At 38.0% G+C, this 18,609-nt stretch overlaps 1 protein-coding gene across 1 annotated transcript in view; it reads left to right on the forward strand.

The window, feature by feature from the left end:
- The window catches only part of C1H8orf48 (chromosome 1 C8orf48 homolog), a 135,444-nt gene that overhangs the window by 106,157 nt on the left and 10,678 nt on the right, over positions 1 to 18,609 (forward strand). Inside the window, exons 5-6 of the mRNA XM_053714533.1 lie at positions 12,661 to 12,911; positions 13,539 to 13,691. Coding sequence (XP_053570508.1) covers positions 12,661 to 12,911; positions 13,539 to 13,691 — 404 coding nt within the window. The remainder of the gene's footprint in view (positions 1 to 12,660; positions 12,912 to 13,538; positions 13,692 to 18,609) is intronic.

An 18,609-nucleotide genomic window follows, 5' to 3' on the forward strand; every position in this document is an offset into this window, starting at 1 on the left:
TTATTCCAGTAAGGCTAACACTTTCTTTAAGTGTGTTTCTGTTCTATATATTTTGGATACTGTTGTAGCATGGCTGGGCACCCATGGGGTTCAAGCGCTGCTCAGACCTGGAATCTTCTGGGGTATTTCTTCCAGTTCCTTTTTTAGGAACTGGGTTTTGGAGTTTTATTCAAACTATTCTGCCTTTTTATGGTCACGGATAGCATTATTTGTTTTCATTAGATACAATAAATGCATATTTTTCATTTTTCTGTTTTCATTCAGATTATTTCCTGAGGATGCGGAATCTCATATGATTCACTTGCTCTTCAGGACATAGAGGATCATTTTTTCAAAACTTCTTGATTCCTCACGTAAGGGTCACCTTTTTTAGGTTTCCAGATGGTTATGTCACTGTCTTTGTCTCTATCGGACAAGGGACAATTTGTATTGGGTTCCGTCTGTCGGTACCTTTAGTCTCTATTTTTTCCTTCAGTTGCTATATATGCATAGAAGTTTTAACAGCATTGGATTCAATTCCCTTTGCTCATTTTCAATGGAAAGATCCTTTCCAGCTTTTTATGAGTGTTGTTTCTTCAAGAACATGGTTGGAGGATCAATTAATCAATCAGTTTGTTGATTCCTCAGACAAGAGTAACCTTTTTTAGGTTTCCAGATAGATTCAGTGTCCATGACTCTGTCTCTGTCGGAGAAGAGACGTCTGAATTTGGTTTCAGCTTATCGAAACCTTCAGTCTCAATCATTCCCTTCGGTAGCCTTATGCATGGAAATTCTAGGTTCTTATGACTGCTGCATTGGACGTGTTCCCCTTTGCTCATATTCACATGCGACCTCTTCAGCTCTGTATGCTGAACCAGTGGTGCAAGGATTATACAAAGATATCTCATTTAATATCTTTAAAACCGATTGTTCGACACCCTCTGACGTGGTACAGACCACCATCGTTTAGTTCAGGGGGCTACTTTTGTTCTTCCAACCTGGGCTGTGATCTCAACAGATGCAAGTCTGACAGGTTGGGGAGCTGTATGGGGGTTTCTGACAGCACAAGGGGTTTGGGAATCTCAGGAGGTGAGATTTTCAATCAACATTTTGGAACTCCGTGCAATTTTCAGAGCTCTTCAGTCGTGGCCTCTTCTAAAGAGAGAGTCGTTCTTTTGTTTACAGACGGACAATGTCACAAATGTGGCATATGTCAATCATCAAGAGGGACTCACAGTCCTCTGGCTATAAAGAAAGTATCTCGAATACTTGTATGGGCGAAATCCAGCCCCTGTCTAATTTCTGCGGTTCATATCCCAGGTATAGACAATTGGGAAGCGGATTATCTCAGTCGCCAAATGCTAAATCCGGGCGAATGGTCTCTTCACCCAGAGGTATTTCTTCAGATTGTTAAAATATGGGGACTTCCAGAAATAGATCTGATGGCTTCTCATCTAAACAAGAAGCTTCCCAGGTATCTGTCCAGATCCAGGGATCCTCAGGCAGAAGCAGTGAATGCATTGTCACTTCCTTGGAAATATCATCCTGCTATATCTTTCCGCCTCTAGTTCTTCTTTCAAGAGTGATTTCCAAAATTCTAAAGGAGCGTTCGTTTATTCTGCTGGTGGCTCCAGCATGGCCTCACAGGTTTTGGTATGCGGATCTTGTCCGGATGGCTCCTTGCCATCCGTGGACTCTTCCGTTAAGACCAGACCTTCTATCACAAGGTCCTTTTTTTCCATCAGGATCTCAAATCCTTAAATTGAAAGTATGGAGATTGAACGCTTGATTCTCAGTCATAGAGGTTTTCTCTGACTCCGTAATTAATACTATGTTGCAGGCTCGTAAATCTGTATCTAGGATGATATATTATCGAGTCTGGAAGACTTGCATTTTTTGGTGTTTTTCTCATCATCTTTCTTGGCATTCTTTTAGAATTCCTAGAATTTTACAGTTTCTTCAGGATGGTTTGGATAAGTTTTGTCTGCAAGTTCCTTAAAAGGACAAATCTTTGCTCTTTCTGTTCTTTCTCACAGAAAGATTGCTAGTTTTCCTGATTTTTATTGTTTTGTACAAGCTTTGGTTCGTATAAAACTTGTTATTAAGTCAATTTCTCCTCCTTGGAGTTTGAATTTGGTTCTGGGGGCTCTTCAAGCTCCTCCGTTTGAACCTATGCATTCTCTGGACATTAAATTACTTTCTTGGAAAGTTTTTTGTTTCTTTTGGCCATCTCTTCTGCTAGAAGAGTGTCTGAATTATCTGCTTTTTCTTGTGAGTCTCCTTTTCTGATTTTTCATCAGGATAAGGCGGTGTTGCGAACTTCTTTTAAATTTTTACCTAAGGTTGTGAATTCTAACAACATTAGTAGAGAAATTGTAGTTCCTTCATTTTGTCCTAATCCTAAGAATTCTAAGGAGAGATCACTGCATTCTTTGGATGTAGTTAGAGCTTTGAAATATTATGTTGAAGCTACTAAGATTTTCAGAAAGACTTCTAGTCTTTTTGTTTTCTTTTCCAGTTCTAGGAAAGGTCAGAAGGCCTCTGCCATTTCTTTGGCATCTTGGTTGAAATCTTTAATTCATCATGCTTATGTCGAGTCGGGTAAACTCTGCCTCAAAGGATTACAGTTCATTCTACTAGGTCAGTTTCTACTTCCTGGGCGTATAGGAATGAAGCTTCGGTTGATCAGATTTGCAAAGCAGCAACTTGATCTTCTTTGCATATTTTTACTAAATTCTACCATTTTGATGTGTTTTCTTCTTCTGAAGCAGTTTTTGGTAGAAAAATACTTCAGGCAGCTGTTTCAGTTTGATTCTTCTGCTTATAATTTCAGTTTTTTTCATTATAAGATTTAAACTTTGTTTTGGGTGTGGATTATTTTCAGCGGAATTGGCTGTCTTTATTTTATCCCTCCCTCTCTAGTGACTCTTGCGTGGAAAGATCCACATCTTGGGTAGTCATTATCCCATACGTCACTAGCTCATGGACTCTTGCTAATTACATGAAAGAAAACATAATTTATGTAAGAACTTACCTGATAAATTCATTTCTTTCATATTAGCAAGAGTCCATGAGGCCCACCCTTTTTATGGTGGTTCTGATTTTTTTGTATAAAGCACAATTATTCCAATTCCTTATTTTTTATGCTTTCGCACTTTTTTCTTATCACCCCACTTCTTGGCTATTCATTAAACTGATTTGTGGGTGTGGTGAGGGGTATATTTATAGGCATTTGAGGTTTGGGAAACTTTGCCCCTCCTGGTAGGAATGTATATCCCATACGTCACTAGCTCATGGACTCTTGCTAATATGAAAGAAATGAATTTATCAGGTAAGTTCTTACATAAATTATGTTTTTAATAGACCAGTGTATCCATGAACAAGATTTGTTTGTGGGGTTTCATATCAGGGCAGTTGGTTTTTACCTTAAAACATTTAAATGGTTTCACACATCATTTGTGCATTTTTTGTTGTTGTCAGTCTTGTTAGCATCAACTCTTTTAAAGGGACATTAAACTGCAGGATACAGGGTCAACAGAATGGTTACTACTCAGCATGTTACTGTTTTTGTCTCCTGTGCCGGTTGGCGAATCTCTGCATTTTCATATGGTGCGCTGCATGGAGTTCACATGTGCTTGCACCCTGTCAAATGATTAATGGTGAACATTCACTTATCAGTGATTTGTCTGGCTTTTCACAGCTGTGTTGAACACTTATAACACATGGTACAGAGCAGGGGGGGTAATATTTTCAAAGTTTTTATATACAGTTAAATGTTGCATAGTATACACTGATTAGCCATAAAATTAAAACCACTGACAGGACCAAAACCGGTCAGACCATTTCTTTCTCTTTTGGTTGATTTTGCTTAGAGGGAGATCGTTTTCACTGATTTATCCACCTTTACGATTTTAAGTGTACCAATACATTTTCAGTTTTTATTTAACCTGAGGCTGGATTGCTCTGTATTCCTTTTGTTTTTGTAGGTGAAGTAATAGGTGGAATATATTGTGCTGCAAGTGAACAGTCAGTTCTTGAATTTCATGTTTTGGAAGCAGGAAAAATGGGCAAGCGAAAAGAGTTACTTTGACAATGGTCAAATAGTCGTGGCTAGACAACTGGGTCAGAGCATCTCCAATATGGCAAGTCTTGTGGGGTGTTCCCAGTATGCAGTGGTTAGTACCTAGCAAAAGTGGTGTAAGGCAGGGCAACCAGTGTCAGGGTCAGAGGCGCCAAAGGCTCATTGATGCATGTGGGGAGCAAAGGCTAGCCAATCTGGTCCAGCCACTGAAGCTGAAATTGCTGAAGAAAATAATGCTGGCCATGATAGAAAGGTGACAGAACACAAAGTACATAGCAGTTTACTGTGTATGGGGCTGCGTAGCCGCAGACTGGTCATAGTGCTCATTGTGACCCTGTCCAACGCTGAAAGCGCTTTCAATGGGGATATGAGCGTCAGAATTGGACCATGGAGCAATGAAAGTGCGTGTGTGTCATTTACCTGTGGAAGAGATGGCAGCAGGATGAACTATGGGAAGAAAGCAGGCCGGTGAAGACAGTGTTTTGCTCTGGGCAATGTTCTGCTGGGAAACCTTGGTCCTGGCATTTATGTGGCTGTTACTTTGACACGTGCCACCTATCTAGAGATTGTTGCGGACAACGTACACCCCTTCATGGTGTTCCCTAATAGCACTGGCCTCTTGCAGCAGGATAATGCACCCTGCCACACTGCAAAAATTTTTCGAGATTGGCTTCATGAACATGACATAGAGTTCAAGGTGTTGCCTAGGCCTCCAAATTTCCCAGATTTCAATCTGATTGAGCATCTGTGGGATGTGACTGGAACAACAAATCCGATCCGTGGAGGCCCCACCTCGCAACTTGCAGGACTTAAAGGATCTGCTGCTAATGACTTGGTGCCAGATACAACAGGACACTTTCAGAGGTCTACCTCATTAAAAGTAGAAGAAAACTACTACCTTTTTTCCATTATTTTTGTTAAAAAAAAGTGTTATTGTCTGTACAGTAGACGTGGGTCTCATACATAGTGATCCATCACCTTCTATACCTCCGATGTCATTATTGACTTTAGTTTTGACTTTACTGTCACTTTAACTTAAAATTGAAGAAAGGTAATTCCTGTTAAATAAATTTCAGGTTGCTTCTGATTGCCTAGTGCACCAAACATTTATTGACTTCAGCTTTTAAGCTTTAATCTGCATCCCTTGAGGCTTTGCATTATTGTTTTATGCACTTAGACACATCCCTGATAAACTCGTAATTGTTTTTGCATATAAGCCACAGTGAGAGTGCTTAATACATTGAGCTACATAATTAACTTGTTTTCTAAAAATAGTTAGTCGCTGATAGAATAGGCTGTCATTCTCTGTTCAGCCTTTTAAAATGCTTGTTTAGGATTTCACACTCCACCACTTTCAGAGCATGTGGTACAAATCTTTCTAAGCTTGTGTAAGGCTATTCACTAAAGTGCTGGCTCCGTAACATGATTTCAATACAAGAATAAATTGTTTTAGCTATGCACGTCTAATATACACATTTTTAAAGGATATATTATTTATCAAGCCTTAGCATAAGTTAGTCAGCATTGTTTAACTTATGGGTTAAAGTTGAAATAGTAGATGCGTGTGTATGTATATATATATATATATATATATATATATATATATATATATATATATATATATATATATATATTTAATGTGTGTGTGTATATATATATATATATATATATATATATATATAAATCAGGAGACAGCACTCACTGGTCTTGACAATACTGGATTTATTCAGTGACGTTTCGGGGAATACACCCCTTCATCAGACCAAAGTACATAGAATGAAGCAAACATTTATACTGTTCCATAAGACCCTCCCCCAGTGTGAAAATGCTACCACCAAGTGTCAACAAACCCCATACAAATGAATTAAAAAACAAATTAAATATACCACAATATACCAAATAAGTGAACATTGCAACCATGTACATATACAGAGCAAGTGGGAATCATAATGCAAACGGTAGATACAATTAAAGATCAAACAGAATATCAATAGAAAAAAGTATTCAGCATAGATAGACATTATGTAACCGATGGGCAGCAGTTAACAGGACCAATGAGCAATGCATAGATTAAACGTTTCATTACAGGCTTATACTGAGCAAGCAATATATATATAGAAAAGATAGCGGAACGACTATAAGTAGAAATCACACTGCAGGCATATATTAGCAGGGGGTGTCCAAGGTATATGTATTGGGACTTATCTCATTAGTGTCAATGTAGCGCTGGCAGGAAGAGGGGCTATCAAGGCACATGAACATGGAGTAATCAGTAAAACACTCTATGCATACAGATAAGGAGAAGATAAATACCTGATGGGTTTAGAGGGATATAGCTTTGCGGAGAGTTGTGTGTGTTACTGGAGATACAATAAGCTTTGAGTACTGTGCATGCGTATCGCAATCAAACAACGCCCCTAAGGCTATCGCTATGTGAAAGTTAATTGGTTAGAGGAGACAAGCCCCTATGTTGTCAACAGGCAACGAACAGCTAAAGACAGCAGCAAGAGCTGCTGGAAAATATACCAAATAAGTGAACATTGCAACCATGTACATATACAGAGCAAGTGGGAATCATAATGCAAACGGTAGATACAATTAAAGATCAAACAGAATATCAATAGAAAAAAGTATTCAGCATAGATAGACATTATGTAACCGATGGGCAGCAGTTAACAGGACCAATGAGCAATGCATAGATTAAACGTTTCATTACAGGCTTATACTGAGCAAGCAATATATATATAGAAAAGATAGCGGAACGACTATAAGTAGAAATCACACTGCAGGCATATATTAGCAGGGGGTGTCCAAGGTATATGTATTGGGACTTATCTCATTAGTGTCAATGTAGCGCTGGCAGGAAGAGGGGCTATCAAGGCACATGAACATGGAGTAATCAGTAAAACACTCTATGCATACAGATAAGGAGAAGATAAATACCTGATGGGTTTAGAGGGATATAGCTTTGCGGAGAGTTGTGTGTGTTACTGGAGATACAATAAGCTTTGAGTACTGTGCATGCGTATCGCAATCAAATAACGCCCCTAAGGCTATCGCTATGTGAAAGTTAATTGGTTAGAGGAGACAAGCCCCTATGTTGTCAACAGGCAACGAACAGCTAAAGACAGCAGCAAGAGCTGCTGGAAAAAGAGATCCCTGGATACACATAGCCAGAGATTGTAAGGGACACCCTTACACGGTGTAAAAATTAATTTGGGGAAAGTAAAAATAACTGATCTGCCATATATAGCACAGACACAGTCCCTAACACGGTCAAATGCAGGAATATTGAGCTAATCAAATTAAACATTACCTTACGTGTACCACACAATATGTGATATACATGCTGAACTGCAATTGTGGTTTATTCTACATTGGAAAAACTTCTGATGACATAAAAAAGAGGATGGCGAATCACAGAAGTGCCATACGAGCAGCCATCGATAAGGGGAAGAGTGACCAACCCGTGGCCAGGCACTTTTTGGAGATGGGCCATACGGTATCTGATCTTAGGTTCAAGCTGATTGACCACATCCCTCCGCTAAACCGCAGGGGGGGCCGTGACAAGCTACTACTCCGTAGAGAGGCTGAATGGATTTATAAATTGAACACAGTCCACCCACACGGCCTTAACATGAGTATCGACTGGCATTGCTTCTTGTGACATCAGAAGACACAGGTACCACCTTTTTGTTCCCTGTAAACACTGTTTACTCTCTGTGGCTAGTCCACGGAAACGATTGTTGTTTACTTATTATTTGACTTATTTCTTGACGTTCTGATGTTCTCCATTGCTTTTGGATATTATGGACATTTATTACCTGGTTTCATCCTTAAGACCCATACGTGGGTATTGGACATTGAATTCTATATCTATGTGTATACCTGCAATCTATTGGGTTTGTCTATGTGAATACCTGTAAAATATTTGGTGTGTCATATAACGGAGGTTGCCTTACATTGTGTATTTAGCCATTGGACATTTGGATATGACCGCATACTATATCTTATATATATCTTTTGTGTATTTTTTGTACATTTGGGGTATACATAGCGAGCCCTTGAGTTGTGTTGTGTGTGCCTTTTTCCACCCTTGTTTTAATACAATAGGTTAATTGTTTGTTTATTTTTTAATCAAATTTGGCTTTTTGTAAAATCAAAATTTACCTTTTTTTAAAATCCAATTTGCTTTTTTGATATACTATTCTGTGCATGTACTCTTCTGTACAATATGCCCCCTTGATTAATTCTTCCGTTTACCATCCAGTGCTAATAGATCTACCAACTATTGATTAGCTCAATATTCCTGCATTTGACCGTGTTAGGGACTGTGTCTGTGCTATATATGGCAGATCAGTTATTTTTACACCGTGTAAGGGTGTCCCTTACAATCTCTGGCTATGCGTATCAAGGGATCTCTTTTTCCAGCAGCTCTTGCTGCTGTCTTTAGCTGTTCGTTGCCTGTTGACAACATAGGGGCTTGTCTCCTCTAACCAATTAACTTTCACATAGCGATAGCCTTAGGGGCGTTGTTTGATTGCGATACGCATGCGCAGTACTCCAAGCTTATTATATCTCCGGTAACACACACATCTCTCCGCGAAGCTATATCCCTCTAAACCCATCAGGTATTTATCTTCTCCTTATCTGTATGCATGGAGTGTTTTACTGATTACTCCATGTTCATGTGCCTTGATAGCCCCTCTTCCTGCCAGCGCTACATTGACACTAATGAGATAAGTCCCAATACATATACCTTGGACACCCCCTGCTAATATATGCCTGCAGTGTGATTTCTACTTATAGTCGTTCCGCTATCTTTTCTACCTGTGTATATATAAATATATGTATATATATATATATATTGCTTGCTTGCTCAGTATAAGCCTGTAATGAAACGTTTAATCTATGCATTGCTCATTGGTCCTGTTAACTGCTGCCCATCGGTTACATAATGTCTATCTATGCTGAATACTTTTTTCTATTGATATTCTGTTTGATCTTTAATTGTATCTACCGTTTGCATTATGATTCCCACTTGCTCTGTATATGTACATGGTTGCAATGTTCACTTATTTGGTATATTGTGGTATATTTAATTTGTTTTTTAATTCATTTGTATGGGGTTTGTTGACACTTGGTGGTTGCATGGCAACAATTTTGGCGCATTTTCACACTGGGGGAGGGTCTTATGGAACAGTATAAATGTTTGCTTCATTCTATGTACTTTGGTCTGATGAAGGGGTGTATTCCCCGAAACGTCACTGAATAAATCCAGTACTGTCAAGACCAGTGAGTGCTGTCTCCTGATTTCCATATTCTACACCATATTCTAGCACCCTGGCATTTGGAATTAAAGTGTTAGTGAGAGTGCACCTGCCACTACCTGCTGTGTGTGTGTGTGTGTATATATATATATATATATATATATATATATATATATATATATATATAAATAAATATTGTGGGATATCAAAGCACAAAATCCTGATCATTAGTATACTTCTCTTTTAGATCTCATTGGGACACTAAAACACTTGATCTGATCAACTTCATCCCAGCGCATATGTCATAGTTTATTATTCGAATGTTGTTACGATTATATACTTTTTTTTTATTTAGTAATTTTTTCTTTTATTATGTATTTTTTCTATAGTGTATTTCTAATTTCATGTAGTTTCATTTAAATTGATTCCCAATTAGGGGGTTCGATAATGTTCACTTAATGTACGATCCACAATCTACTATACCCCACCTGTATGAGCCATTGCTTCACAAGTTTAGTCTGTTTATTTAATGTGACGCTACGTGTCACAGTGTTTACATGTGAAGTGATTGAATATGCTAATTAGCCATGCAGTGGCTTTATTGCACTTCCGTTGTTGACATTTGGTATAGCGTGTGATGTAATTGGCCCCTACGTGTCGTGGGATGGATAACACACTATGTACGTATAAATAGCCTGGAACGATTTGTACATGGTACACCGCTATCTCTGTTCTGACTTACTACCATTGAAAAAGGTGTTAGTATGGACACTGAAATGTTTGGACTTTATGGATTTTACTGAATGAAATAAAGCTGAAGTTTTGTCTTACTTTGAAAAACTGGTGCTGTGTCTATCTCCAAGCTATAATTTTATTTAAAATATAAAATTTTCTTCTATCTGAAGAACATTGGACTGTAAAATATTTGTTCTAACACTGTGTCGGGTTAGCCTACGAGCAATAAGTATTTTTTTTCTTTCTTCAGCACACTCTATTGAAGTCTAGGGGGGGAGTTAGCACTATCGCAATACATAGTGATTGGGTTTTGCTCGCATACAAATAATTTACTTTCAACTTGTAAAAAAAATGTAATACACCACTTGTAATCTGACCCAATATCAGGTCTACATGCACCAATGAATATGTCCAATTTAATTACTGTTTTATCTCCTTTAAACCTTATTTAGAAATCAAAATAAATAGAGTAAATTTGCATTGTATTATCTATGTATGTCCTTAGGGCCATAAAAACACCCTAGAAGTCTGCATGCTGTTTGTTGGACTTATACATGCATAATCAAGGCTGAACATTTATATCATCCATTCATCTGTAGCTCTTGTATGGTTCTACGGACTTTCACATTTTGAGTAATAATTTTTTAATTTCCATTTAATTGCCTATAGTAAATGATGCATTTAGTGTTCTCCCTCTGTCAGGCCGTGCCAGGACACCATCCTCTTTGACACCTGTTTTTCTTTTTATTTAGAATACCCTTTTTTAATGGCTAAAAATGATCATGCTATCAATTCAAAAAAGGGCTTTATTTTTAGTGAGTAAAAATGGTGGCATTGATTTAATCAAACATTTACGTAGAGTCATTGCAGAAATCTCAATTTAGGATTGGGTTGCAAATATTTTGTTTCTTTTTCCAACTTAAAAACCTAATTTTATTATAATGTGGAGTTATATAAGCCTAAAGAGCTATGCAATTTCCGCTGAAAACTTGATAATCGTAGGATCTTTGTCCTAGAGTGTATGTATGAATATTGATAAGACCTCAGGACATGATATAAGTTGAAAGACCCATTTAGGGTATAGTGTTGGTCTGTGAAACCTCCTTTAGTTATTGTGTGTATAATCAAAGGGTTCATGTGTCTGCCATTTAGAGCCTTTTATTACTGAACCTCTTTCACATTTTTAGTTGAGGCCTTTGGGGCCCAATGTTTATTTGTTTCAGCCAATGTCTTGTTATATCAATGATGCATTTTTTGGCTAATTTATTATGGTTAATGTTTTAATTAATCCAAATAACCCTATGGACTGCCCTGCCAAATGTAATGATGATTGGTGCCAAGGCTGGTTTAAGAATAAAATGATTCCCCTCAACTCTCTACACACTACAGTCTAAACCCAACCAGAGTTTGTTGTTAGGCATAATATAAGACTAATTTCTCTTTAAAAACACTATTATCTAGAATATGCTAACCCTTAGTATTGCCTCTGTCAAATGCTGCCTAGACCCTGTGGTCCAATTATAGAACGGGCCCTGATTGGTGCTGTAGTTTGGGCTGTGGCATTGCCATAAAGTGCACTTATGTCTGGGTATAAATGAGGGGTGCTAAGGGGTAGAACTAGTCTGGCCAAAAAAGACAGACACCTACTCTGAACTTTTTTTTTTTGCTAATTTATTTTTTTCTCACATTTTCCAGCGTTCTGTCGGAATGGCTACTTGTCGATATTTGCTACCTTGACCTGCGCACAAATACATAATTGCACTCAACATATGTTTGAAAGAAATGTGTGGAATGCAATTATGTAATGACCAACATGTGCAGATGCTTGTAGCAAATCTCAACAAGGGAAAAACAACAATAGGACTGCATTTTCGCAGATCCCACTCGGTAGAATGTGTTGACAGCGGATTGGCTGTAACTGCTGGTGATTCGCCACTATTTTATTTGCCTCTGCCTGGGGTGGAATGCAATTACGTAGTTGTGAGCAGGTCGAGGTAGCAAATCCCGACAGTGTAGCTATTTTCAACAGAACACCTGTATCATGTGACAGACATCAGCAAATCACAGACTAGTATACGTATCCCTTTAAACAAACTTCCAGCAGACTTTAATTTTTCATTAAAAGGATGCTGTACACAATCATATTCATAATAACAGTTACGCATGTTAAAGTTCTATTTTAGCACAGAAAAAAAATATATGTTTTGCATGAATGTAAAGTAGCAGCAAATGCATGCTGTTTATGTAGCTACTCATACAGTATATGAGTAGCTACATAAACAGCATGCATTTGCTGCTACTTTGCATTCAAACAACATATTTTTTTTCTGACATACACACTGACCGATAAAGATGTTTTATTAGGCATAAGAGACAAGTAATTTGAAAAAACTCATTTTAGATGGAATAAAGAAAGCATGTGCACAGTATCACTTTAAATAATAGCGCTTGGGTTGACCTTTTAACTCTGTCCATCAGTTTTCTTTTGTTTTATTGAAAATGTTTATCATCTATAATGATTTTAGTTTGATTAACATTACAGTACTATAGTTATTAACCATGTGCATCAACTTGATTCATTAAACATATTTATAGTTACAGAGGCTGTAAAAGAGCAAAAGCAAAGTGCACATTCAAAGAGTCCAGACAGGGAAGTTGATGCTCTGCAGTTGTATTGCACCAGGAAGATTAAGAACATCCTCCAACAAAGGAAGACGAGCAATAGGACAGCGCTGCAACCTATAACCTACACCAAACATAAGGCAACAGGTGAAGCTAAGTGTTCTGTTCCCCAACATCTTTTGAACAAGCTCCGACTAGAGAATTTTAAAGAGACGATGAAACAGGTATTTAGTTAAATCAGTTTTCTATTGTGAGATCTGCAGGATCAGTGCCAGACAGTTTTTTAATTAGAAACGTAGCATTCAATGACTCACTGTTCTCATGGTTAAAGGGAGAGTAAATGGCTAATAATAGTATTTTTATTCCTTTTCTTGTTTTATTAAGAGGAAGAGGTATAAGGTTCTGTCACTATTTGCTATATGGATCAAGGGAAAAGATGGTTGCAATTCTCTCTTCCCTAGATCTCAGAGACAATTGGTTTGATGACCGTGGATATATTATTTTACACTAAGAGTGCAACAGTGTTTCACATGACAGACCTTATAATTTAGAAATGGTTCATGTTACACTGTATAACATTTGTCTGATTAATGTCAACTATTTTGCTATTTAAGTCAGCTAATTTTACAATTGTTTAATGCTTCCAGTTGGAGAGTGTCATGGTCATATACTGTATATAACTTTTCATGGCATAAAATTCCAAGACACTCATTAAAATTCTTCATAGAAATAAGTAAGAGCTGTTATTCTGTCTATTATAATACTACTTATTGGCTATTTAGCAATCTAATGTAAACATTTTGTCAAATCCTCTTCAGCATTTGTGTTCCTCATTTGCTTTTTCTCCACAGGTAGCAGAAATTAAAATGCATTGCCCATCGACCTGTCAGGATTGCTGCAATAAAAAATCAGAGCTTGCAAAATCTAAATTTATCAAGATGAATAAAACTAAACTAGAAACAAATTTACTGAATGAGAAAATGGAAACACTTATGTACAGCAAGGTAATTATTTTTCAGTTATTATGTGTCATTGGTGTACTTAGGTTTTGTTTTCCATCTTTGTTTTCTGATTGTAATATCCTCTAAGTTGAAAACCCTAGGCAAAACTGCTAATTTTAATAGATTTATTTAGCAAACATTCATATACTAGATTGAGCTATATGACTAAAAACTGCAATTCCCCACTGACTCATATTGTTTGGCACATAGTAAAACCCATATAAACAACAAGATGCACAAAATTACACCCACAACCAAGGACAGAACCAGATTACCCACCTGGTAGGATATGCACCTGTCTACAGCAAGATGAATTTCAGAATTAAATGGTCTTAGTGCTTTTGTGCTCCTCAATATTCGACTTTTCAGCAAGGTTAGGCTATCTTTAGGATTCCTTCATGTCTTCTCAATATAGTCTACTCTAAGAAAAGTAATTGAAATTGTTGCTTCTTCATTCTGTTTGAAGGCAAAGTATTATTCTGAACATTGACATTATCAGTACTCTCATTAAGTTTTTCTTGGAATTGATTACAAATATTTGATGTTCTAAAATTCATTTCTGTTCTCTATTCTTATATCAGAAAGTGTTTTAAAAGATTTCAAGACGTTATTAGTGAACTGAATACATTTTTCTATCATTATGGCTTTAGGGCCAAAAAAAAGCTGATATATTTTAAGTTTCAGACTTATTCCACCAGTAAATATAGATTACACCCAAGTAGGGGGCGCCACAGTGAACAGAGGCTGGCACAATAATATTTAGAGGTTTAACATTAATGAAAAGTTTGATGGCACTTCTATTGAAGGTGCTAAATAGGGATTTTGTCTAATTTATCTGAAAGTAAAGTTGTAGGAAAAAGGGATTTATTAATTTAAAACATATAGGGCTAGATTGCAAGTGGAGCAACATTTTAATGTGCGCCCATAAATGGGCATAGTCACCTATTTACAGGCACATGTTAAATAAACAGCCATTATAATTGGCTGGTTAATGCTACCGCAAGCTCACAGTAGCACTTTGCACTTAAATTCATTAACCAGAGATCAGATCTCTGGTTAATGAAAAAAATGTACCCCAATTTCCACTAAAATAAAGTGTACAGTTAATTTCTTAAAAAATAAATAAATATATGAGCGTCTTTTTATTTATATTAAAACTAGGCGATAAGCCTGCCCAGAGGGCAGTCTATTTAATAAAAAAAACACTACAACCCAAAGCTAAAATTACAAAAAAATAATTTAAAATTACATAAAAAAATAAACAAAGCTATCCAAAATAAAAAATTTAAACCTAAACTAATACCCCTATAAAAATAAAAAATCCCTCCCAAAATAAAAACACACCCTAATCTAATACTAAACTACCAATAACCCTTAAAAGAGCTTGTGTAGGGCATTGCCCTAAGTTAAACAGCTCTTTTATCTAAACAAATTACCAATTACCCTCTAACACCAACCCCCCCAAAATTAAAAAAAAAAACTAATACTAAAGAAACCTAAAATACCCTTTACCCCTAAAGAGGCATTTGTGTGGGCATTGCCCTTAAAAGGGCATTCAGCTTTTTTCAGACCATTAAAAACCTAATCTTAAAAATACCCCCCCCCCCCCCAAAATAAAAAAAATCCTAACACTATGCTCCAAATAGGTACTCACCATTCCTGAAGTCCGGTGGAAAAGGTCTTCTTCCAGGCGGCTCCATCATCTTCTATCTTCACCCGGAGTGTTAGTCCTCACTGGCGACACGGACCCGGAGGTGCGGAGCTGTCTTCCCCGACGCGTGGATCCTAAGCGGTGGTCCTCGGCAGCGGCGGTCCTCGGCGGCATGGAGGCTCCTCTTCATCCGATGTCCGTCATACACTAAAGATTGAATGCAAGGTACCGCAATCAATTTGGGGTACCTTGCATTCCTATTGGCTGAAATGTTGAAATCGGCCAATAGCCAATAAGATTTCAGTAGCTCTCATCCTATTGGCTGATTTCATAATTTAAGTCAGTAGAAATGCAAGGTACCCCAATAAATATGGGGTACCTGGCATTCAATCTTCATTGTGCGACGGACAATTGCATGAAGAGGAGCCTCCAAGCCGCTGAGGATCCAGGCATCGGGAAGACAGCTCTGCACCTCTGCTAAGCGCCGCCTTCGCTCCGGATGAAGATAGAAGATGATGGAGCCGCCTGGAAGAAGACCTACGCCGGACTTCAGGAACAGTGAGTACCTATTTGGGGCTTAGGTTTAGGCTTTTTTATTTAAATTTTTTGGGTGTTTTTTATTTTTTTATTTTTTAAGATTAGGGTTTGTTTGGGCTTGAAAAAGAGCTGATTGCCCTTTTAAGGGCAGTAAAAGAGCTGAATGCCTTTACATATGCCCCTTTAGGGGCAATGGATAGTTTAGTATTTTTTAGTGTTAGTTTTTTTATTTTGGGGTATTTGGTGGGTGGGGACTTAGTATTTTTAGAGGTTAAAGAGCTTTTTAAATTAGGGCAATGCCCTACAAAAGGCCCTTTTAAGGACTATTGGTAGTTTAGATTAGAAGGTGTTTTTATTCGGGGGGGGGGGGGGGCTTTTTTATTTTCATAGGGATTAGGCATAATTTTTTATTTTTTTTTGATAATTTTGTTTATTTTTTTCTGTAATGTTAGACTTTTTTATTTTTTGATCAGCGTAAGCCGCATCCAGGTGGATTCTTTTGGCTGCCTCACGCAGCCGACATTCCTTTGAGGATGCATGCGCAGCTGGCGACGGACGCGTTACAAACGCGATTATAGTATAGATAACTGCAGTAAGCAGTTATAAGCGGTTAAAGTGAGCGTATGTGGGATGTTCCAAAAGAAACGGCACTAAAAGTGCATTTACATTGCAGTCTACGGGGACTGGTATTTCACTGTAAATATATATGTATATATTTATATTTAAACTTTTCTGCCCCATGCGCTGCACTAGGTTCTTTACAGTGTCTATCGGCATCAGAACAAGGCTCCCATTGAAGCATATAGAAGTGCGCTCACTAAAACACAATTTCTCCTACATTGGTGTGTCCGGTCCACGGCTTCATCCTTACTTGTGGGAATATTCTCTTCCCCTACAGGAAATGGCAAAGAGAGCACACAGCAAGAGCTGTCCATATAGCCCCCCCTCTGGCTCCGCCCCCCAGTCATTCTCTTTGCCGCTCTGAACAAGTAGCATCTCCAGGGGGATGGTAAAGAGTATGTGGTGTTAGTTGTAGTTTTTATTTCTTCTATCAAGAGTTTGTTATTTTAAAATAGTGCCGGTTTGTACTATTTACTCTACAACAGAAAGTGATGAAGAGTTCTGTTAAAAGAGGAGTATGATTTTAGCACCAGTAACTAAAATCCATTGCTGTTCCCACGCAGGACTGTTGAAACCAGAGAACTTCAGTTGGGGGGAACAGTTTGCAGACTTTTCTGCTCCAGATATGACCAGTCTATTTTCTAACAAGACATAGTAATGCTAGAAGACTGTCAGTTTTCCCTTATGGGATCGGTAAGCCATTTTCTTAGACTCATAACAGAATTAAGGCTTATAAAATGGGCTCTATGCTGGTTGATACTATTGTGGGCTAAATCGATTGGTTTATATCATATTTATATGTCATTTGGAGTGTTTTGTGTATTTGAAAACACTTTTGGGAACGTTTTTTATTCGCCTTTCAGTTGTTTAGACGCTTAATCTAGTCAGGAAGGCCCCTTCACTCTGGTATGCAGAGGGAGGAGGCCTCATTTTCGCGCCTCAGTTGCGCAGTTACTTCCAGAGGCAGTGCATGCAGCTTCATGTGAGAGGGTCCTGTGGCTAAAAAACGGACTCAGGAAGGCTTATTTCTGTGGTGAATAACCCCTAAGGAAGGTAAAAGCCGCAGCAAAGTCTGTGGCAGGGACTGTAGTGTGTTTAAACTGGTAAATTGAACAAATAGCAATACTTTCAAAGCATTAAGACACTGGGGTGTAAATTTTGTAAAGATCGGATATTTCCTTCATAGTTTTTCAAACATTCAGAAATAAAGTGTGCTCTTTTTATTATTTAAAGAGACAGTAATGGTTTTGTTTAAAAACGTTTTTATTGCATTAATAGCCTGCAAAATTCTGTCTGACATGTCTGTACCTTCAGATAGCATATGTTCTGTGTGTATGGAGGCCAAGGTGTTTCCCCCTTTAAATGTATGTACAAATTGTGCCATGGCGTCCAAACAAAGTAAGGACAGTACTGTCACATTTAATAAGGTTGCCCAAGATGATTCTTCAAATGAAGGTAGTGGGGATAGCTCATCATCCTCTCCTTCTGTGTCAACACCAGTTTTGTCCACGCAGGCGATACCTAGTACATCTAGCGCGCCAATGCTTGTTACTATGCAGCAATTAACTGTAGTAATGGATAATTCTATAGCAAATCTTTTATCCAAACTGCCAGCATTTCCCAGAAAGCATGATTGCTCAGTTTTAAACACAGAGGATGAGCAAGTTGGCGCTGACGATAATTTATCTGTTATACCCTCACATCAATCTGAATTGGCAGTGAGGGAGGGTCTGTCTGAGGGAGAAATTTCTGATTCAGGAAAAGTTTCTCAGCAGGCAGAACCTGATATCGTGGCATTTAAATTTAAGTTAGAACATCTCTGCGCCCTGCTTAAGGAGGTGCTAACTACTCTCGATGATTGTGACTCTTTGGTGATTCCAGAGAAGTTGTGCAAAATGGACAAATTCTTAGAGATCCCTGTGCACGCTGATGCCTTTCCGATACCCAAGAGGGTGGCGGACATAGTGACTAAGGAGTGGGAGAAGCCACGCATACCTTTTGTTCCACCTCCTATATTTAAGAAAATGTTCCCCATTGTCGACCCCTAAGGTTGAGGGGGCAGTTTCAACGTTAGCCAAGCGCACAACTATTCCTATTGAGGACAGTTGCGCT

This window comes from Bombina bombina, chromosome 1 (genome assembly GCF_027579735.1).
Source record: "Bombina bombina isolate aBomBom1 chromosome 1, aBomBom1.pri, whole genome shotgun sequence".
Lineage (NCBI taxonomy): Eukaryota > Metazoa > Chordata > Amphibia > Anura > Bombinatoridae > Bombina > Bombina bombina.